This window comes from Mixophyes fleayi, chromosome 1, assembly GCF_038048845.1.
Source record: "Mixophyes fleayi isolate aMixFle1 chromosome 1, aMixFle1.hap1, whole genome shotgun sequence".
NCBI classification, from domain to species: domain Eukaryota; kingdom Metazoa; phylum Chordata; class Amphibia; order Anura; family Limnodynastidae; genus Mixophyes; species Mixophyes fleayi.
The window spans coordinates 327,884,777-327,909,482 of record NC_134402.1 but is presented as its reverse complement, the minus strand read 5'-3'; the positions used below and the strand labels follow the sequence as shown (position 1 = coordinate 327,909,482).

At 39.8% G+C, this 24,706-nt stretch overlaps 1 protein-coding gene across 1 annotated transcript in view; it reads left to right on the top strand.

Moving 5' to 3' along the window:
* Positions 1-7,154: 7,154 nt before the first annotated feature.
* LOC142159779 (clustered mitochondria protein homolog) overlaps positions 7,155-24,706 on the top strand; it is a 48,525-nt gene continuing 30,973 nt past the window's right edge. The window contains exons 1-5 of the mRNA XM_075214493.1: positions 7,155-7,342; positions 21,120-21,250; positions 21,806-21,977; positions 23,063-23,206; positions 23,663-23,817. Coding sequence (XP_075070594.1) covers positions 7,255-7,342; positions 21,120-21,250; positions 21,806-21,977; positions 23,063-23,206; positions 23,663-23,817 — 690 coding nt within the window. The 5' untranslated portion in view covers positions 7,155-7,254. The remainder of the gene's footprint in view (positions 7,343-21,119; positions 21,251-21,805; positions 21,978-23,062; positions 23,207-23,662; positions 23,818-24,706) is intronic.

Genomic DNA, 24,706 nt, shown 5'->3' with positions numbered 1-24,706 from the left:
GCCATAGTCAAGAATCAAACTCATGACCCCAGTGCTGAGAGGCAGAAGTGCTAACCACTAAACCACCGTATTTTGCAGATTAATGAGCAAGTCCTCGGTGTCACTAGTCCGCAGCTCAAGTGAAGTAATTCACTTTGTGTTAGCCTCTAGGTGGGATATCACAGTTGTAATAGAAGACTGAATAGCATCAATTGTTTGGCATTATAATTAATTTCCCTTTGCCTTGTCTGCGGCTGAAGCAATAGTCAAAGATTACGATGCACGGTGGCTAAGTGGTTAGCACTTCTGCCTCACAACGGTAGGGTCATGAGTTCAATTCCCGACTATGGCCTTATCTGTGTGGAGTTTGTATGTTCTCCCGTGTTTGCGTGGGTTTCCTCCAGGTACTCCGGTTTCCTCCCACACTCCAAAAACATACTGGTAGGTCAATTGGTTGCTAACAAATTGACCACTGTCTCTCTGTCTCTCTGTCTCTATCCTGGTCCAGTGCTGTCTGGGACAGTGTTCCTGGAGTTAAGCCCAAATCAAGGGCCTCTATTATAAAATCCCTGGGCTAGTAGGGTCCAGTGTCGCAGATGCATCTAAGCCCAATCACCCCTCACCAGTGTATTTCATGGCGCGGTAGATACTGTTTAGTCTGCTGAACAGACTCACTGTTGTGTTCAGAGGTCGATTGCGGCCGGAACCAACTTTACAGCTGATTACCAAATATTTGGATCCCATCCAGTGTAACAATTGTGAAGAGTTTACTGGCAGAGGGTTTGGGCACTGGGCAAGTGAGTCTATGTGTGTATGGAGTACAATGCTTATCTCCCCTTTCCCATGTATGGCTGCTGTGCTGGGCTCTGCGGCTAGGTAGAAGGCTAGACAGAATGTGCAGGGAGCTGGTGCTGATAGATGATGCATGCTCTCCTGTACTTATCCCACTTTAATGTGCTTAAGTTTGAGGATTCTCTGGTAACTAGAAAGTGACAGAACTCGGTAACACACAGCCGCTCCAACCACACTCCCACCCAGAGGTCAATCACTGCACATGTATAAGTAAAATGACAAATAAATACTCCCAGATGTGGCTACTTTGGTTCTTAGCTAACAGGAACACTTTGCAGCTTGGTTCCCCATAAGGACTCTCAGACCTTTATCTGTAGCATTTGAATTCCCTGTAAATTACTAGCGCTTTACAGTGTTTGACCACCTTTCATCTGACCTATTTTATAAGACGTTACTCAACCCTGGTAACCCCCTCCCCCCAACATGTCTCTTACCCAGCGCCCCCCACCCATGCTAATACTGTACCCAATTTGTATATGGTTTCTTGTATTATTGCTTGTAAACTCAGGTTGCTGCTTTGTAAGTTACAAGACCCAGTCTTAGGGGTGATTGTATATGATTACATTGTATGGTCTTGATTGAATTATATATTTTTGTGTATCTGTACTTCTCACGTGACTGGAAATAAAACTATTTTGAAGAAAGTAGCAAAAAATTAATTCTAAAATATGCCCACAAAATCATATAATATAGGCAAGAACAATGAATAAAGCTTCAGAGGTGAATCTTCAATCAGCCAATCAGAAGTGGCTACCTAGTGCTGGCAACCATCATCATCATTAGAATATATCTGCGCCAGCCCTCAGGCACCCGCAAATAAGTTACCGACAGTCATATATGTGTCTCCATGCGGGTCTGCTTCAGTTCACAACTATGCAAATATGCCCTTACTGTACTTGGTCTGCTGCTTTTCACTTTTCCAAGTGTAAGGAGGCACAAGTGCGAGATTTGCATATGGACCCTAGGACCGTATCAAGCCCCCCAAGCCTTCTCCTGTGGCCCTAAGTCCTTCCTGCTTTGGTTAGATTTTATTGTTAAAGCTTGTACCACTTGTTTAATATGTCTCCTGATATTAAAGATATGTGCCTCTTTCTTCGATTAAATATATTGTTTTAACTTATTACTATTAAGGATAATGTGGGCCCTTGTGAAAGTTAGAATTCCTCCAATATGGCCCTTATAGGCGTATTCAATTGTTAGCGTTAACGCTAAAAAACGAGCGCTCGCAAAATCTTACCGTTTATACGGTAATTACTCGCTCAATTTCAGCTCGCAGCTCCCTGAGCAGCGAGCTGAAATTGAGCGTGTAAATTACTGTATGAACGGTAATTATGCACAATATTAACGTATAAACGGTAATATTTTTCGAGCGCTCGTTTTGCAGCGTTAACGCTGACAATTGAATACGCCCATTAGAGTGTATCAGGTTGACTATCACTGCTCTAAAGTCTAAGCATCACTTCTGAAGACTGCTTGGTTTATTATATATTAGTTATATGTTTAAATAAAATATATCATGTGTATCTATGTATAGACTTTGTAATTGTACTATTGTCACCCTACCTCCCTCCTTCCTCACATCTTTATTTTGTTTTTCCACACACACTGCTTGATTTAAATATGTTTACTTGTTCATATACAAGCATCAAATACAGTTTGAGTAAAAACATTTTTTTCAATATAATCAACATTTGTAACAGCCTACCAAAGAGGACATATGTGCAAAGACTTCTATGGTACTAGAAATGATTATGGTACATTTCTGATATTTTGTTAGTGGAGGGTCAGACAACTTTAATCCCCATATTTTACCAAAGTGTTAGCTTATTAATATCATATTTTATTATAAAGCACCAACATATTAAACATTTCTATGTAATAAGTGATCATCTGACAGACATTACATATCATCGCATATTAAAACAGAAGGTAGCAATGGCTCTAGTGCTGGCTGTATCCATACAGGTTCTATATATAATCTTATATATGGATAGGATTTAAAAGTAGAACAGTGAGTGATTTATGGTTAAGATGGATTTTGTGCTGAATCATGATTTTGTTTCAACTTGAATATTTTCACGTAGCAAACGAGTCAGGTCAAATTTTAGCCTTGGGCAGTAGACATGTGATAACAACGGTGTGGGTTTTAGTGGAGTGAAGTATGTGTCTGTTAAGTATTGGAAGTAATTTGGATTATCAATATTACCTGTATCTTAGTTTGTCGTAGAGAGCATATCCTGGAAATGGGATAGCAGAAATCAAGGATGTAAATTTATGTATTTCTTACAGTAAGTTGAATTATTATTTATTTTTTATGCATATATCAAAGTATGTGTATTGGTGAGATTACTAACATGAAAAATTGGACAGTTAACACTTAACTAACTAAGCCCACCATTTATTAGAATTTATTTATGTTGTTTTACCATAGTACTCAGCGCTCTACAGAGAATATTTAATCATTCACAGCATGCCCATTCCCAATGGAGCTTATTCTAAATTTTCTCCCACGAATCACACTAGGGTTCATGTTTTCAGCAGCCAGTTAACCTACCAATGTGATTTTGAAAGGTGAGAGTAAACCAGAGCACCCGGAGTAATCATACGTACACACAAGAAGAACATAAAAACTCCACATAAAAAGTCCCCATTTCATAATTGATTTAAAAGTCCCATGGCCCCATCCGCATTGCTAGCTACAGTGCTGTCCAGTCCATGCTCTTTTAACCCTCTGCAGCAGGTTATCATGATAGAAGGTGCTTCCCTGGAAGAGCAGACTGAGAGGAACTAACAACCTGGCAGAATTGCTTTGGAGAAATTCACTGTGTGGATTGGTAGATGTATACAAAGCAGCATGACCAATGATCTCACAGCAGCTCCAATGATTGTAGTCTCATCTTTTTGACCTGTATCAGACCCATAAGGACACTATCCTAAAGAGGTGAGAGGAGTTTCAGCATCTGTAATGGAGTGGGGAGATAATGCCCCCTCAAGCGTATTTTTGATTCTCATCAGCCAAAGTTAGCAGCATCTCACAAAATACATTACAAGTGGTTACATTTCAAAGAATTGAACAATAGGAACATCATTCACTGACTATTCTGATACTGCCAGGAAAGGATTCCATCACTATGAGCTTTTTATCTATATTCATCATGTGAGCGTACTTTATGTTTCTGAACTTATCTAAAAGTTACAATATTACACTATTTTAAGTACTTCTTGATAGATGAAATAAACTTTTGTTTTATTGCTTAAAAATAAAAGGAGACTAAATTTATTGCCCAATACAAACTTAACCTTAAAGGTAAGCACCTACGTATTCTATTATTAGCACCATCTGTACTGGAACAATATTGCACTATATGCTTCTATATTTTTGTCTATGCCAAACAGAGAATGCTGACGCACACACAATGGAATATGAGGTTTAACATAGATAAATGTAAGGTTATGCATTTAGGGATCAAAAACAAACAAGCAATCTATAAATTAAATGGTATTAATTTAGGGTGAATCTATAATGGAAAAGGATTTGGGAGTGCTCTTAGACAGTAGACTTAGCAATAGTGCGCAATGTCAAGCAGCAGCTGCAAGGGCAAATAAAGTACTGGTATGCATAAAAAAGGGTATAGATGCAAGGGAAGACAGTGTAATTTTGCCACTGTATAAATCGTTCATAAGTCCTCATCTTGACTATGGAGTACAGTTCTGGGCACCACTCTATAAACAAGATTTTTTGGAACTAGAATCGGTTCAGAGAAGGGCGACAAAATTGATAAATGGTATGGAGTCATTAAGTTATGAGGAAAGGTTAGCCAGTTTAGGCATGTTTACTTTAGAAAAGAGCCATCTAAGAGGAGATATGATTACTATGTACAAATACATAAAGGGTCAATACAGAGAACTTTCATGGGAACTTTTTACCCCAAGGACTATACACAGGACACACGGTCACTCCCTAAGGTTAGGGAGGAAGTTTCACAACCAGCAAATGAAGCGGTTCTTTACAGTAAGGGCAGTCAAGATATGGAATTCACTGCCAGGGAAGGTTGTGATGGCAGATTCAATAGATATGTTTAAGAAAGGGTTAGACAATTTTTTAGCGGAAAAGTGTATCCAGGAATACAACCGTTAATTAAAATGAAGGTTGATAGTCGATATAGGAATAAAATAGGACTGCAATATTGGGTCTGGAGTGATTTTTCACAGGAGATCCATAATAGGTTGATCTTGATGGACTGGTGTCTTTTTTTTCAACCTCATCAAATATCTCATCATCTCTCTCTCTCTTTCTCCATCCTACACTGGTTATAACTAAAAAAAAAAAAAGGGGGTCACAACAATCCTGAGTTAGTACATGCCATACCCACACAAAAAAAAAACAACCCAATTACAGTCCCCTTTCTTCAACCGACTACAATCTCTATCCTCATTTGTAATTCATTAGGATCTTCTTTTTGTGATACATGAAAAATTGTAATCAATTGTAACATTTTATTCAATCCATGAGAAATTAGAATAAAATGGAAATCTTATTGTAATCCAGTCCACAGAAAAATTAACAGATGATGTAAACTGTTCCATTGCAAAATGTCTGTGAACTGAATTTACCCTGCCTCCTCTTAGCTGTTCAACCAATCACAAATAGTCTTTCTCTCTAGTTGCCATGTGGTTAGCAACTGAGTACTGGAGACTCCTTGCTTTGATCAATAGTGTTTAATTGAATCCTTATTCATGTGAAAAAAATTAACATTGCTGTGGAACCCAATCATTTGAATGGTGTTCTACATGTTGCACACAATTCAATTTGAGCGGACTATCCCACTGATCTGCCACTTGGCATATTTACCCTGATTAGTGGAAGTATTTCCCATGATAGTGAGAGGATTCCTCACCAACCTACATCTTATTGTAATTTAAAGGCATATTAGTGGAGGAGTGTTGGAGGCTGCAAAGTGATGGTATTTCCTAAAACTTGGGGTGCTCAGTGTGTTTCGGTTGCTTGGGACAATGCTGGGAAGTATGTCTATGTCTAACACTTTCCCCCTCTTGGTTGCAGAACAACCAGAAATAATATTATATACAAGAAAATTAGACATTAAGCGCACCAGTCACCACTGCTGCAGATTACATATAAATTCTGTGCACTAGCCACACATGCAGCTAATTGCTTCACAATAACTCACTGTTGTGTAACGTATTTCAGACAACAAAGTCAATATATAACACTATTAACATTAGCAGTATTTTTGTTTCTGTTGGTAGTCAGTCTTTCTCAATCTTTCAGATTATCTAACAGTTACATAGGTCGGTTCTAAAGTCTCTGACTCATAGTACTTACTGTTTGGAATATATTTAAATAAGTGTATCTTGCCCACATTACTTTCCTTTTAAACTTTATTCTTACTTTATTGGTCTATTTATTAATGACATGCGGTGACAATCAAATCATAGCGATGCATAATGAAGCACAGCTGTAATTTACCATGCTGGGGCTACTCCAGGGGCAAAGGTCACCCTCCTCTGCCATATTTTTTTTGCTATTCACTGGCATGCGCATAGCACAGGAGAAGGATCCAGCGATGCCAGAGGAATTTGGCTGGATCCCATTGTAAAATATCATTAACCTGAGATGGCGTTACTTTGCTGCGAAAAACAAATCTTTTTGAAGCCTAATAAATTAGAGCCACTGTCCCCATGGAGGTCTATGGGGACAGTGTTAAGCTCAATTATTTATGTCAACCCTTTCTTAAATTGCAAAAAAAGTGGTGAAATAGCCTTTTGTTGGCGTTTACGCCATCATTTTGGCTCTTCGTTGCTTTTTAAATAGACCCCTTAATGTTTTATTGTGTAAATGTACTGACCCAAATTATTGAGGATAACAGTAACATAAATACTCGGGTATTGACTCACTGCTCTGTTGTCATGCTCCAACACCGTTTCAGAATGTTGCATCATTTGTATAAAAGTTACATTTTAATAGTTTAGTACTAGCACTATAGAAAAGACACTAGTGTGAACGAGTTTCTACAACATTGTAGCCAGTTGCCATAAATAGTAGTGGTATGACTATTTCCAGTAGTTTCCCTGCACTACTGACCTCAACAGTTTTGACAACTGGTGTACTTGTGCATTGTCACCTCTACACATATACCGATGGCCTTCAGCATTGAATGGAGTGGTAAAGCATGCAAAAGACCGAGAGGAACACCCCCTCTTCCTGAATGGCCAGGCTGAGGTTCCCTGTCTGTAAAAGGACACCATGACCATACACGGGACGCAGCGCCTCCCCCAGAACAAGTTGCAGGGTGACCTCTGTGCTTAAATCACTGTACTGAGATCGCTATACGGAGAGCCGGAGTCTTTGATCTACTCATCGTAGGACACAGTACAAAGTGACCCAGGACGGGAGCTGGAAGCATGGTGAGCGACACAGAGAGCCAGACAGCGGGGCTCTCTCTACCTGTGCAGCACAATGCGGACGAAGCTGTGGACAACTTGCGACAAGGTGAGAATGGGACCATTTACATTTGGCTGTAGGATATCGGATGGTCCATTGGAGCTTACACAACTAGCATTCAGTGTTATGTCCAAAGGAATGACTCCACTTTTCAGTAATTCTAAAAGGATATGGTGCTTTTCTAGTGATCAGTTTAGTGTCTGTTCATAGAAGTTAATATAAATGGCAATATATTAATGATAGATGTATCTGATTTTGCTCCTATACACCTTGAGCTTACGTGTCATAATAGTATAACAGTGGTTAAAGATTAGGCTAGATGTAGAAGATCTAATATGCCAGCCCTCTGTGTGCATTGGTCATTCAACACGTGGATGTGTGTACATACTACCAAGGTCACCTTTAATCCTGCTTTGTCCACCACTAGAGACAAGACTCAGCTGTGAAGATGTAAGAAGTAACTGAGCAGTGCACAGGATTCAAATTCCAGTTATTAATGTTACAACTGTAATTCATAATAATTTACCTGGAAAGATTAATAACGTTTAACTATAAAAAAAACTTACATTTTAATACCAATATATTTATGGTGGCAAAACATTCATATTTTGGGGGATTTTATAAAGCAGCCCCTGCCATGTTTTTATTATACGTAAAGTTGAAATATTATAAACAAGCAAAAAACAACTAATAATAATAGTAATAATAATAATACGTTTTAGTGTTTGTTTCCTGAGCAACTGGATGAATCACTTTAGTGTGTAGACCACCGGTGTACAATATAATATATTTAAGGGGTCTTAGATATAGAATTTATGGGAAAAAAGAAAGAACAATGGCATTCTTGGTCAATAAAATATCTGTAAGTAAGTATTTTGTAGTAGAAGATGGGGAAACCCTTGCAATATGAATATTATTAAACACCAGATGTAATAGATCGTTATGAAAAGAAATGGCTTCACTTTTTTTTTTCTTTTAAATATAAAACATATATTTTTCCACATCTTTTCTTGGAACTTCTTCAATAGTAGACTATGGCCATGCCATTAACTATCTTATTGTGGATGATACATTACTTTTAATATTTAGGTATCACTACCTCATGTTTTATTGCATTTATTGTTGTTAGAAGAGCACAGCTGATTATTTATTAAGTGTCATTCGATTTGCAGTACCATATAAATGCCCTTAGCATTCTTCTTCATATATGGGGCTGGTAGTGTTTCTATAAGAACTTTTTTTTTTTAATCGCCAGCGATATGTGCTTACTGTCACCAAGTGCACAGTGAAGAAACCAAAAGAAGGTGCAGAATGTTCTTTGGTCTTCATGCCCACCCCAGAAAGGAAAAAAAAAATATTCCACAGAGCCATATGGCTCCCAAGGGGTCAGGGTCTTCAGAGATCAATTTCCCCCAGAGTTTCCCAGCTACTGGATATTTAACCCCATGCAATGCCCGAATGAGGGAGCCTCTGAAGGGTTCAGAGAGGAGGGACTGTGCCCAATCTTCCCAAAACATGTATACTGGAAGCATATATCCTTGTTGAAATATTAAAAATAAATCCCAAAATCATGAGACAAACAGTAAAAAGGTGCTCACACAAAAACTGAATAAACAAGCTACCATAAAGATCATGCATTTCAGCTGGAATTTATATATTCTTCTTTCCTAGTGTGGCAAAGATAAAGATATAGTAATGTTGTCAGAATAAATCCATGTGCACATTGCAAAAGTGCTGTACTAGTGCTTTGTATCCATTATAACCGCACCTGTTCAGACACTCCCAGCCTGGTGGGTCATAGCTGCCTGGGTTTTCAGCATTTGGCCCCTTTGGTAGAGTGCTCACCTCCATTGGGTACCAACTACCTCTGAAATCTCTGCTTCAATAGAGCCAACATACCTGACTTATATCCTAGAATTTTGGCTTGCATTTATAGAGGTCTCATTTTACTTACTGCTCTCCTTCCTCATTCTTCCTCTAAGAGGTTCAGAAATTTATTTTAGTAAAAATAATTTGTTTAAATTATTGACTATTAATTATTGATTCTATGATAATTCTGATTTAGAGTACATGCAGGGACTTTTCTGTCACCTATCACAAATGCATTTCCTTTCACTATTCCTAGTATACAAACTGCTTTTGTAAAATATTTATTCGTTATGTAATACAGATGTAAGTCAATACTGTTGCTGTGTAATTTAGTAAGGAGAGCTCTCTATATTATTTTGTTATCTACCTACAAGTAAATACAGCAATATCGTGGCTTCTGTCAAGTACTATTGTAGTTAATAGGGAAGGAGGTAAATGTGAATGCCTAGACAGCTTTCTTTTCAAACTGAATTTTCTAATCTACAGCCCACAAGTAGATAGTTTGGAATAGGGGCCACCATTTACTGTGGCTATGGCCACTTTCAGGAGTTCAGTGCAGCCACAGCAAAACAACATGCTATAGATACCAAGGAAGTGAGACAGGGAAGTGAGCCAGCACTGTGATTAGTGGCTAGTCTCTTCTTGGTATTCACTTTAAGTCAACTGACTGTTGGAGGTCACAGAGCCTTTGGAAATCACTATGCTGGTTGTTTGGGATGCTGGCAGCCTTTTCAGGTGCTACAAAATATGGGTAATGTTAGTCAGGCTTGTCTGTAAGCTGGTCAGCAGGTCTTTGTAATCTTCTTTAATGGTTGCTGCAAACTGATCAAGGTGATGCCAACATTGGTGAAATGGGCGTTACATTACGTCCTCATTAAATACATGCTGCCTCACATTTTGCTTAATGAGTACTGTTCAGTGGTCAAATGTATGTTAGTGTGGAGGGTATGGCAAAAAGGGGACGTTACCTGAAAATTTTAGGCTGCGCAATTTATGCGTCACTATTTTCACAACTAGTTATTTGTGCATTATTATTATTATTATTATTATTAATAATTCTTATTAACCTTTTATAGGGCTGCACATGAGGTCTGCAGAGGAAAAACAACAAGACAATACATGGTATAACAGTACAGTACAGTAAACAAATAACAATACAACTCTCAACACAGCTACAGGGGTGCAAGGGTATATTAAGCACAGGCTGAAACCTATGCCCATTAGCATGGGTGCAACTAACAGGTTTAGACCCACTGAAAGAAGTGCAAAGACAATGAAGGAGTGGAGTCAATGTGCACAAAATCTTTACATTTACCATGTGACTATATGTGTGGTGACAAAATGCTCCTGAGAACCATTGGGTTATAAACAAATTTACATAATATATTATGTTCTCATCAGTAATGGGGACGTATGATATTTTTTGAACAGTGTGAACCTTCCATTAAAGCAGGGGGCTTTCTTCATGCTGCCATTTCTCCCAGGGCTCTGCTGGTCCTGTGATAGAGAACAGGTAAATCAATATTGTTCACTACTTTAAAATGACAAAGGAGGAGAGGGAGGTGTAAGTAGGAGACCCAACCACAAACCACAATCATTTAATGGCATGATTGCAGCTTAGAGTCCATCTTCGTATCTTCAAACACACTCTTCCTGGTGTGGTTTTCATTTTGTGGTTAGTCAACCTCTATGCATGAGATTATTGTTAGGTGATAAATAGGGGGAGAGAGCACATTATGGGGTGTTCTTTGCTGTGCAGAGGAGCGCATGGACATTTTAACTATAGAAAAGAGATAAAAGTTTCCACCAGCTAAGAGCTGGCAGATATTGTGTCTTGTGCTAGACTTGTGCACAATATACAGCGATCACACTGATATCACACACCTGATACACACTGATCACTATACACAGGTCACACTGATATCACACACCTGATACACACTGATCACTATACAATCATGGCCAAAAGTTTTGAGAATTACACAAATATTACTTTTCAAAAAGTCTGCTATGGCATTTTTTATGATGGCAATTTGCATATACTCCAGAATGTCATGAAGAGTGATCACATGAATTTCAATTAATTTCAAAGTCCCTCTTTGCCATGACAATGACCTTTATCCCAAAAACAAAATTTCCACTGCATTTTAGCTTTGGCACAAAAGGACCAGCTGACATCAGGTCAGTGATTCTCTCGTTAACACAGGTGAGAGTGTTGACGAAGGCATGGCTGGAGATCACTCTGTCATGCTGATTGAGTTAGAATAACAGACTGGAAGCTTTAAAAGGAGGGTGGTGCTTGAAATCATTGTTCTTCCTCTGTTAACCATGGTTATCTGCAAGGAAACACGAGCAGTCGTCATTGCTTTGCACAAAAAGGGCTTCACAGGCAAGGATAGTACTGCTAGTAACATTGCACCTAAATCAACCATTTGTCGGATCCTCATGAACTTCAAGGAGAGAGGTTCAATAGTTGTGAAGAAGGCTTCAGGGCGCCCAAGAACGTCCAGCAAGCACCAGGACCGTCTCCTAAAGTTGATTCAGCTGCGGGATCAGGGCATCATCAGTGCAGAGTTAACTCAGGAATGGCAGCAGACAGGTGTGAGTACATTTGCACGCACAGTGAGGCGAAGACTTTTGGAGGATGGCCAGATGTCAAGAAGCCACTTCTCTCCATGAAAAACATCAGAGACAGGCTGATATTCTGCAAAAGGTACAGGGATTGGACTGCTGAGGACTGGGGTAAAGTCAATTTTTCTGATGAATCACCATCATCATTTATTTATATAGCGCCAACATATTCCGTAGCGCTTTACAATTGGGGACAAACATAGTAAACTAATAGACAACCTGGGTAAAACAGACAAAGAGGTGAGAAGACCCTGCTCAAAAGCTTACATGATTGTTTGGAGCATCTGGAGAAATGCTTGTCCGGAGACGGAAAGGTGAGCACTACCATCAGTCCAGTGTCATGCCAACAATAAAGCATCCTGAGACCATTCATGCATGGGGTGCTTCTCAGTCAAAGGAGTAGGCTCACTCACAATTTTGCCTAAGAACACAGCCATGAATACAGAATGGTACCAAAACATCCTCCAAGAGCAACTTCTCCCAACCATCCAAGAACAGGTTGGTGATGAACAATGCCTTTTCCAGCATGATGGAGCACGTTACCATAAGGCAAAAGTGATAACTAAGTGGCTCGGGGATCAAAACATCGAAATTTTGGAGCCATGGCCAGGAAACTCCTCAGACTTTAATTCTATTAAGAACTTGTGGTCAATCCTCAAGAGGTGGGTGGGCAAACCAAATCCCACAAATACTGACAAACTCCAAGCATTGATTAGACAAGAATGGGCGGCCGTCAGTAAGTATGTGGCCCAGAAGTTGATTGACAGCATGCCAGGGCAAATTGCAGATGTCTTCAAAAGGAAGGGTCAACACTGAAAATATTGACTCTTTGCATAAACTTAATGTAATTGTCAATAAAAGCCTTTGACACTTATGAAATGCTTGCAATTTTACTTCAGTATAACATAGCAACATCTGACATAAAGGTCTAACAACACTGAAGCAGCAAACTTTGTGAAAACCAATACTTGTGTCATTCTCAAAACTTTTGGCCATGACTGTACAGGTCACTCTGATCACTATACACAGATCACACCTATATCACACACCTGATACACGCTGACCACAATACACAGGTCACACTGATATCACACTGATCACTATACACAGGTCACACTGATCACTATACACAGATCACACTGATATCACACACACTTGATATACACTGATCACACAGGTCATTGTCACACCAATATCACACCTGGTAAATACTGATCACTATACAGTCGTACTGATTTCACCCTGATCTCTATACACAGGTCACAGTGATCACTATAAACAAGCCACACTGATTTCACACTGATCACTAATTGTATATATTAAGTAGTGATTCTAGTGAATTGCCAATATTCGTTAACTTGCTGGCATAATTTAAAATGGCTGTTTAAATTATGCCGTCAAAGTCGACGAATATCGGAGATTTAATAAAATCACTACTTAATACGTTTACCCACTGGTGGAGGTGGGCTACATTTCTAAACTCTTATCTGTCTGTACTCAGGAAAAAAGACTGGGACTCATATAGAGGTGGTACATATACGCTCAGAATGTACATACAATTAGAAGCAGCTAGATAGCGCTGCCCATAGTCATCATCATCAGTACATATCACAAGAGATATGGCTCCTAAAAGGCGTATATGCGAATGCACACTAATTGTAGCGCAGTGCCCTTACTGTACTCAGCCCATGTTTGCATACCCTGCTAACCCCATACTTTGTTTCTCGGCGCTTGGAGACAAAGATAAGAAAATGCAAAAATCTATATAAAGCGTATGTATCTTTAATAGAGATGAGCGGGCTCGGATTCCGCTAATCCGAGCCCACCCGAACAGTGCGGATCCGAACGGGATCCGAGCACTGTTTGGATATTTCCGGCGGGCAAAAAATTGAAAATGAGGCTCTGTCGTCCAAGTCTCGCGTCGAATCTCGCGAGGGGTGGGAGGGAGGGCCCAGAACAATTCCATCTTGTACCTCTTTTTTTGGCATTATGTGCTCAAGCTACCTCGGTGCAACCTTTTGGCCTAAAAACAATATTGTGAGGTGTTCAGAATAGACTGGAAATTAGTGGAAATGATTGTTATTGAATGTTATTGAGGTTAATAATAGCGTAGGAGTGAAAAAAACAAAACACAAAACTGGTTTTTAGCACTTTTTATGTTTTTTTCAAAATAAATCCGAACCAAAACCTTTCGTCAGGTGTTTTGCGAAACAAATCCGAACCCAAAACCTCAAGCAAATCCACCAAAGACACCAAAAGTGGCCGGTGCACATCCCTAATCTTTAATGCATATACATAGTGCAGAAATACATGTCTTATGCAAAAAACGATGTACATCCAATTCTAAAAGAGCCTCACTATGCTTATAATTAGTATATGTAATAATATAGCCAGGGGCATCAGAAAATTATTTTCTTCATATCTCATGCATGTGGTTAATACAATACAGGGGAAAATGCAGAATGTAATAGGGAATGTCCTCTATCTAGTTTTTGTAATAAAATATATCCTGAAAGTATTCTCACAAAGTATTTTTTACTTTAGATGTTTTCCTTACATCAACATTCACATTGTACCATGCATCTAAATATAGCTATAGATGCAGGGCCGGTGCTAGGGTCCGTGGCGCCCTAGGCACATTTACAAAATCGGCGCCCCCCGCCCGGCACATTTTCAAAATCGGCACCCCCACCCTGCACACTTACAAAATAGTGTGTAAGTGTGCAGGGTGGGGGCGCCGATTTTGAAAATGTGCGTCTTTTCTTACCTGCTTCTAACTTGCCTCCTCTCTGCTCCGTCTCCTCCCCTCCACTCACTGACACTGTCGGGCCGTGATGATGATATCACGCCCGACAGTCAGTAAGTGAGTGGAGGGGAGGAGACAGAGCAGAGAGGCGGCGGTGGTGGTGAGCAATAGTCCCTCCCCCCCTCCCTGTGGATGTATGTGAAGCTGTGTGGCGGCCGTAAAAGGTATGGTCAGCGGTCTCCGCACAGTTTTTAAAGAAATTTTTAATCTGTGGCGCCCTCCAGAGCCCGGCGCCCTAGGCAACTGCCTAACCTTGCCTAATGGGAGCGCCGGGCCTGTATAGATGGTAAGTTAATATCTGTGAGTGTTTTTGTTATCAGCCTAAGGATATGTTCCTGTCTATACATATACATGGTATTTAACTATCTCAATTTATATGGAAAAGTCCCAACTGCAGGGAATCATCGCATGTGCTAGGCACCCCATGGGACTTAGCACATACCCAGGTGGTGTGACAAGCCCCCCCCCCCCCCAGGGGGTGTGACAAGCCCCCCCTCCAACATGGCGTAATCTTGCACACAAGCTGTCCTGATTTGCATACAGATAATGTGGGGAAGTATATGTGTGTAGTGGTTTTTAATAAACACCTTTGAGCAGTTTGTAAAGTACTAGCAGGCTGTTATTAAAGCAGCCACTTGCAGGCTTAAAGTGGAATTTTTTTGATTGCTTGTTTTGGTTTCGTTGGAAAGCTAAACAATTTTCATACAAAAATATTTTTTTTTAAAAGAGGTGGCATTGTCATCGCACCTGCTGCAAGCATTCTTTTATTCTTATTTTGTAAAAAAGAATATTATGTGGCAGATAAAATTACAAAACCTTTGACAGATGTGCCAAAGATCAGATGTGTGCCATTAGTTTTAACAGGACAACTTTTTCAACTATCAAAGGGCTTTTATACAGGAAAGCAATTTATATCTCCACAACGTAATAAAAAAAATGTTCAGTAACACACACTAAAAACCATACGAATATTCCTTTATTCTTATGACTGATTTAAGACATTAATGAGACTGTAAAGCTGAGAACACATTACAGGATTTTCACCCGATTATCATGCCAATCACACAATAAACGACCAGTCAATCAGATATCGCATTAGTTTGTACGCTCCAATGATCATGTTTTTTCACATTGTATCGTTTGATTTGATTTCAGAAACTGGCTAAAAATCTCTATGTACGATGGAACAATGTTGTTCCAAATTTGCAGTGTGTGTGCACTCACAGCCAGCAGTGTAGGCAGATCCAGGGGCGGATCTAGAGAATATTTGTACCCGGGGCGATGTAGGGGGGCGATTTAGGCCACGCCCCCTTTTTGACATCTGAGGCTGCCGGCGGCTGCACACTATGTGCAGGTCCGTTCAGCAGTGACAGGCAGGGACAGTGTGCTCCCCGGATGCTCTGATTGTGTTTAAAACACAATCAGAGCAGCCGGGCAGCACACTGTCCCTGCCTGTCACTGCAAACGGACCTGCACATAGTGTGCAGCCGCCGGCAGCAAGCCCCCCCCTGGATCCGCCACTGGGCAGATCTCTATAGAGTTTACAGAGTCATGATCTTTTCAGCTGATTGTTATAACAGATGAAGAGCACAGATCTGAAGGTAAATCTTGTAAAACATGTATAGTGTGTACACATGACTCTGCATGCTGATTGGGACTTTCAGTCATTGGTCAAATCGTGAACTATATCGTATCTGGAGAAATTTTCTGTGGTGTGTACCCAGCCTGTCTGTCAGTATTTTAGGAAAAAAGTGAAATGTAATGAATTCAGGTGGCAGTCTAAACTGATAGTATTCTTTCAAGTAACATAAGGTACAAAATTATGCTTCACATAAATTCTTCACAGTATGGTATCAGAAATGTTCTTTGTTCCCAGGTAATTAGTTTGAAAGCTCAATATTTGACAGCACAAATATATAAGAGAACATGATCTGCATCTGCAAAAAAACTTTACTGGAGGGCCTTTAGAGGAGCATAAAGTGTGATCATACTGCTAACATATTTGCCTGTCGGGGCTGAAATCTAGGAATGTATCAATCCTTTGGTTACACTTTGGAATATTTTTGCTGTAGAGATTAGTCACTGTCAAGTTAGAATTTTAGAGGAATCCTATATAGCTTGACATGTTTGGTTGAAACTAGGAACCATATGTATGTGTGGAACTTTATATATAAACCCATATGTGAATATACAGAAGGTGCTGTAATACTATGAAAGTAGCCAGTACAACACCTTATCATAACTTCATGCTGCCAGCCATAACACTTTGTCAGCACTGTCTGTGCTTTGCGGGAGTGTGGGTCTTTTGGTGGCAATGGTAATTTTTCAATATATCCGACTGGCCAACAGTTGTGATCTCGCTGTTGAGTCCTAGGGGCATTGCATCATTAAGCCCCGCCCCTCTGCTCAATGACACATTTTTCAGCCTATTACATCAGGGACAGGCCCAGAAAGACGCGTTTCGCAATTAAAAGTATAAATAAGCCCGAGCGCACCCACTTCACTAAGGAAGTGGGTAAAATGCGGGAGGTTTCACTGTTCTCCCAGGAGTCTCCCGGGTATTCTGGGAGAGCAGGCAACTATGCAATATACTATCTAAATGTCCATCTCTTGTATCTAATATACATAAGATACCATTAGCATTCTAGAACCTGCAGAACACGTATGAGCACATATATACAGCCACTTCACCTACTGCTTTTATTGTAAAGCTATCAAATTCCATTCACTTACATTTTCCATACCACTTCCAAATTTCCATTTTGACCACCATACGGCTCATTAGCCATCATCTAATCTGCATTCATTCCTAAAGCTGGGTACACACTACACTGTTTTCATCCAATAATCGGCTCAAACAGCCTACATACGACCGCTCGTTCAAAAGTCGGGTCAGTGTGTGCAGTGACACGATGGTCGAAAGTCTGCCCAAATGGACGATTGTCGCCTCATTTGGTTTGTCAACTGTTTAATATTTTAGTTCCAATCTCGTTTCCGCTGTGTAGTGTATATAAACTTCCAACCGATCCACGAAAATCCTCCGATACTTCCTCGACCTGGGGGCGTGTGTATGTTAATTTTTTATGTCAATCCCAGTCCCACGTGGTGCGGAATCCGCACATCACAGGCTTGTGTTTTGTATAGATGTGTATTGCACCTGTCTGGCTGCAGACCATTACACGTGTATAAAGCACCTGGGTTATTACCCTTTGCATCTAAGGGTCGCTCGGTCAGACCGCTACTCGGGCTGGGGGGGTAGGCCGGCCGGCCGCCCGGCCGCCCCCCCTGATGCAAAATTCAACACTTTCCCCCGCAGCCTCATCTGATGACATCAGATGCGGCCACGTCAGCGCACAGACGGCCGCATCACATGACAGAGGATGACAGAGGATGCGGCCGCATCCCCTGTCATGGGATGCGGCCGTCTGTGTGCCCCCCGGGCTTCCCTCTCCCAGTCCGCGCCTGAACATGGCTGTAAAAAGTCGCTAAAGGGACGTCCGCTCTTCCCTTTTATCATCCTAAACAACGCTAGTGTGTATGCAGTCCATGGACCGAGCCATCGGACCATAGGTCGCATGTAAATTCGCTCGGCATAAAAAGTTGGTCGAAAATTCTGTAGTGTGTACCCAGCTTAAGACTTGATAACTCCAATCTTATGTAGCAGATAACAGATTTTACGTTGTCATTATTTCTTCAACAAAAACAAAAAGTCAATATGAAGGAGCCATGTGTGAAAAAATAAGTACACCTCCTCTTGTAGGAGCTTGTAGAGCCACCTTTAGCAGCAATAACTAATCATTTTCTGTATGAGTTGTAGTCTCTTACACTGTATTTGAGGGATTTTGTACCCAGTCCTACTTACAACACTACGTCAGTCCATTAATGTGTGGGGGCATTCATTTATGTACAGCTCTCTTCAAGCTGCAGTCTCACATAGATTTTTGTTTTAGATGTATATATTTTTTTTTATCAGCAAGTTTTGTATTTTTCTGACATGAATCTAATAATTTTTCTAGAGTGGTCCCCTGTAACTCAGTCTTCTCTTTGCATAATGTTTTTTTGGGGAAGTTTGTATGACTACAAAGTCTGTCAGGTGAAACACTTTTGCGTTTCAGCATTCAAGCTCATTCATTGCAATGGAGGGTTGAGGTCTGGACTTGACATGCCATTACAAAATCTTGATTCATTTATTTTTTTCAGCCATTCAATTGTATTTTTTACGTGTTATCATCCTCTTGCATGATCCAATTTCATCCAAGCTTGTGTTGTCAGACAGTTAATTTTCCTCTAGAATGTTCTGGTCTAAAGATTTATGGTGGAATCAATGATTGATAATTTTAAGACTTGGTCAGGACTCCATGATTGTTAATTGTGCTCTGATATGTTAAAAAAAACAAATTTTAAAGAGGGTGTACTGTCTTTTTTCTTGTGACTGTATTTGTGTGTTGCATTAGAAAATACTGATTTATGGGGAGATGTCTCTAATGCATACTTATATGTACCCAGAAATACATGTTCTCTTCTTTATAAGGAATGGAGTATTTCAGAGTTGTTTGAGCTATATTTTGTAACTCCGCTTTCTGATTTGTTTGAACATGTTGTGCTAATTTATATGTTATCATCCAAGCATCGCCTTAACGCATGTACAGGCGTCCCTGACGCTTTACAGATCCCTGGCACTCCTCCAGATGAGTCTCACATGAGATTGATCATCTGCCAGACAGAAAACAAACGGGTGACCAACAACTTGATTTCCAGAGGCTTCACAGTAACTTCCCTATGTACTCAGAACTTTACACTGCATTGGTTTAGAGTGTCCCTGTGCGTGCTAAGCAGGTGCTGCACCACTGCTAAGGACACTAGTAGGGGGCTCTGCCCCAACAATGGAGTGCATTAGTGCTTTGACAAAATGGAATCTCAGTGCTGTCTAGAACAAGTCCTTTCCCTCTTTAAGCACTAAGACCATATTTATACATAATTAAAGACAGATGCCAAATTCTGCAGTAATATAAGCTCTATAATCAAACTACGATAAACATGAGGTTCTCACTGCACATTGTGATCTTTCAGATGGCTACCTACAATAACAATTTATAATTTTATAAAATGGGACTTACCTCATTTAATGCCTCTAAACTACAAGGAGTATTGATAGTAACCAAATGTCTCCGATTAAAAGAACCTATGGTTTGATGGGTGTGGTGTTGGTCCAGAAAGAAGTCAATCAACACCTTCAAAATATAAAATAAAAATTTCAAAGGGGTTGGTCCGCACACCAGGGGCGGATCTAGACTTTATGTTTAGGGGGGGCGATTTTGCATAATCACGCCGATCCTTTGCTCTGATTGGCTGGCTCGCGTTAAACCCCGCCTTCCACCTGCGATTGGCCCCGCCCCTCCCGTCGTGATCGCCGGCTGGGACCACTCTGATTGGCTGGCCCACATTTAGCCCCGTCCCCCGCTCGCGCTTAGCCCTGCCCCTCCCGTTTTGATCGGCGGCTGGGACCTAGCTTTTTGCTGGTAGGGGGGCGAATGCCCCGATCGCCCCCCCCTGGATCCGCCACTGCCGCACACCCTAATTTCTAAATATGCTAAAGGTGCTTCACTGCTGTGACTGAAAGTACAATACACAATCCAAGATGCAGGAGCACTCTTTAAGCACTAAGACCATAAATACTTAAATACAGATAGAAATATGTCAAACTCTGTAGTAATATAAACTCTATAATAGAACTAGAATAAACATGAAGTTCTCAGTGCACATTTTGATGAAACTGTGAACGCCCACGTCGAGGTGACTTCATTCAGATGGGTACTCACACTATTGTACTTTCAGTCACAGCAGTAAGTTTCTGCAATATAACATATGGTTCACTTTGCTACAGTTATCAATGTTAACTTGACTTAGACGTCCTACAATGTTAACCTGACCATGACCAAGTATCCATTGTGTTGAGTTATGCCCTGCAGAAATAGTAATAACACAGGTGTATAAAGAAAGTGTGTACCTACCAATGAGAAACAAGAAAAATATGTTTATCAATGGGTAATCCTAGATGCGGGTATTTGGTTGAGTTAGTGAATGCTTACATGTTAGTGGCCACAATGAAGGGTCTATAGCAGAATGAGAACAATGATGTGATGTTTACACTGCTTAGTGAATCTTTATCAATAATGAAGTATATGAATAATTTTCTGACATAATCTTTTGGACGTTCCCTTATGGGTACATAAAGTAATGTGTTTATAAAAAAAACAAAACTAACATGCTTTAAGCTATTTTAATTAGTGATATATAATGGTATGTTATTTACTTAGAGCTTTCTATTCCATAATAATTATACCATGCATTATAAAATGGACGTAACAGTAAGTTGACTTCCCTATGTTTGGTCAGAGATCCACCCTGGTCACTCATCATCAGTGTTAATGTGTCCTTTAACCACATTGCACATCTACTTGAGCAATTTATTAAGAATGACATGATAATACAAGTATTAATAGTAATATGCAATTACAGATATTAACTGTGTGTCTGAAAGAAAGGAAGACCATAAAGTTGCTGCCAGAGGGGACACTACGGAAGACAGTGCCCAGGATCTCTTTAATGTGACTATTCAGCTGCCTGGAGGAGATGATGTCGAAATACAGGTGAGACCCCAATTGGAGTTATCACAGTTAAGCTAACAAAATACATTCTGACTTTATTGGGTTAGTGTGTGGGACGGAGGTGTTTCTTCCCCTAGTCTGGATGGTACTGATGCAGGCTAGACTGGATTACATGATGACAGTGGGGAGAGGAGGAGGTTGTTTTTTTTTTACTGTGCACAGTGCAGACATAGCTCAGAGGGGTTTTCAAAGCCTCTCTGTTTACTACATCATGTGCCAAGTGACTGTGGTTGCCATGGTAGTCACAGGACACTGAAAACTCTGCAGAGTAATAGCAAGTCATTAATAGCAGCCTGAAGAAACGAACAAATGAAAATTATAATTACAAAGCTTTTTCTTGTAGCCTGCCATTGTGATGTATGTTAATAAAAACACATAATTTTTCATGTTATTATTGTCTTACTGTAAATTTGCTACATGGAAATGGACCTAAATCACATGGGTGACCATGAACCGCAGAGCTGTCTATATAAGTAGCTGTATTCAGAATGTGTAGACCTTTTAAAATTATTATAATGCACGTCTGTATTTGAACAGGTGTCTTCAAAAGAGCTGGTTCAAGAGATAATCCAGGTCTTGATGGAACATGAAGACTCTTGTCATAGAACATGTTTTTCACTGCAGTTTGAAGGGAATGTCCTAGACAACTTTTCAGAGCTAAAGTCTGTGGATGGACTAAAAGAGGGATCTGTTTTAAAAGTTGTGGAGGGTAAGAACAATCTTTAGCACAACAGACACTCAAAATTAATTTTAGAGAAAATAAAAGAAACATATAAATCAGATACAGATCGTTATCTAAATGTACAGTATAACACATTTTTTGCTGCTGCTTTGTTTAGCATTATGGAAGTTAGATAGTACAATGAACTGAGCTGTTCCAGGAGACAAATCATTAAAATAAGGTACACAGCTCATGCTTCACAAATGTACAAATCATTGCAAGATTGTTGGCATCCTGCACAATACGTTTACTTACATGGTCCCAAATGATTAGTTGCTTAAATGTAAAAGTTTTATCTCTGGTACTCAGTAATTATCCCTCAATGAGATTCCAAAACACTCAAACTACAAACGTAGTTGCAGTCTTGTACAATGAGGTAACTGTGAACAATCTGCCAGCAGTTACCTTTGATAGGGTTGGCAAAGCAGACTAATGTAAGTGTCTGGTGACTAGGGGCCTGATTCATTAAGGATCTTAACTTGAGAAACGTCTTATTTCAGTCTCCTGGACAAAACCATTTTACAATGCAAGGGGTGCAAATAAGTATTTTGTTTTGCACATAAGTTAAATACTGCCTGTTTTTTCATGTAGCACACAAATACTTGATAGCTTATTTGTACACTGAAATCTAAAGTTGATATTTGTGTGCTACACGAAAAAACAGTCAGTATTTAACTTATGTGCAAAACAAAATACTAATTTGCACCCCTTGCATTGTAAAATGGTTTTGTCCAGGAGACTGAAATAAGACGTTTCTCAAGTTAAGATCCTTAATGAATCAGGCCCTAGGTTACAGCACAGTGCAAATTTACTTCTGTGTTAGTAAATAACACCCTCTGAGTAGAACACAAGTCATAATTACAGCAGACTACTCTGCATTATGTAGGCCAGGTCATGTGCTGCTGCCTGTGTTATTGGGATACAGTATATCATGCTCTCTCATACTCTCTCATACATTGGTTATGTAATTAGAGCACAATGAGCTCTAATTACATAACTAATCAGATCACCAGATTATTTATATAAAGTTTTATTTTGTTTTTATTTAGTTATTTATCTTTTTTTGTTTTCAGAACCATATACTATTAGAGAGGCTCGTATTCACATACGCCATTTCCGGGACTTGCTGAAAAGCCTGGACCTCACTGATGCCTACAATGGAGTAGACTGCAGTTCATTGTCCTTCCTCAGCAACATTTTTGAAGGTGATATCGGAGGTACAAACTGACACAACTTTTGCTTTTAAACTTGGATCTATCCGGGTAGCACAGTTATGTCAGAAATGTATATTTTATTTTATGTATAGATTATGGGAGAAATTCAATTGGCCGGCTGTAAAAAGTAACGCGGCCTGCGCACTATTACCGTCACTACGGTAATAGTACGCTTAAATATGGTAGTTTCAACGCTGCTTTTTGCTCGTAGCCAGGTTAACTTTACCATAATAACGGTAATAGAGTTATCGCGGCGCTACTTCGGGGGTAATTGAATCCCCCCTATATGTTGGACTGCCATTATTTGCATGGTGCATGGTGGCGTGGGAGGATCTGATGTTAAAATTTTCCCAAACCTGAGCAACTATAGGTAGATCTAATTAGCTTGTTGAGCCTATGTTGACTAAGTCCTCCAACTCTGTATGAATTGAAATCTTGGTAAATTGTCCTCCATTCTAGAATCCTCTTCTTATGAAAGTAATGGCAAGAAGAAAAAACGATCTTCTACAGAACAAGGGCTGGATGCAATAGATTGTTCTCCTCCAGAGTATATTCTTCCTGGAAGTACGGAGCGTCCTTTACAACCTCTCCAACCTATCAGCCTTGACAACAAGGTAGCATCTGCCTCACGTTTCCCCTTCTAGTAGGACAACAGTAGTGAATAAAGGGCTAATGTCTAAAGTCATTTTGCTCTGTTAATATATACTGTTAAGTTATATTATAAGTTATATTATACATAGATGAAGGTTGGTGGAGGTTTCACCTGTTTTCCATCAGGTAACCCCCTTTATTACCCATTTTCTAATGGAAAACAAGCACTGCATACACCTGACTCAACTCACATTAACACATAAGAAAATGAAGAGAGAAAAAACCAAGAGAAACACTAACTCTGAGCTGCTCTCAGGCCATGGTCCATCCACATAGTTTACCTTATGTTTTTCTCAATGTAAAGCACTGCACATTATGTTGACCCCTTAGAAATAAAATATAATAATAATAACACTTTTCTGTGCCAAATCCCCCACTGCAGCCCCCAAAGTTCTCTAATATCATGGACCGCTTATTAAGTTAGAACATACTGCAGGTCCCTACCCCAAGTAAAATAATAAATAAGTGTCATTCTGCAGGTGTTTTATAATAAACAGTAAGAACCATTCCCTAAGTTCAGTGGTATATAAATCTCCTGACTCCAACTTGTCAAGTTCATGCTCTCACTAGTGCCTAGGAACGTTCAGGGCCCCACTTACAGCTTTAGGCATTACTCCCACAGACATCCTTAATCAATATAACCAGCCATACTATGACAACTCTCCAATAGGCTCTGTATAATTATTTTTAGAAACATATCACTCTGTCTCTGCACAGCTAACCTTTTACCTACAAAAACCATGACCTACAATAACTAGAACTTGACATTTTACCTACAATAACATTTTACATGATATGAAGAGGAGCCATAAAATGACATACATATCACATTAACAGATTTATGTGCTCCAA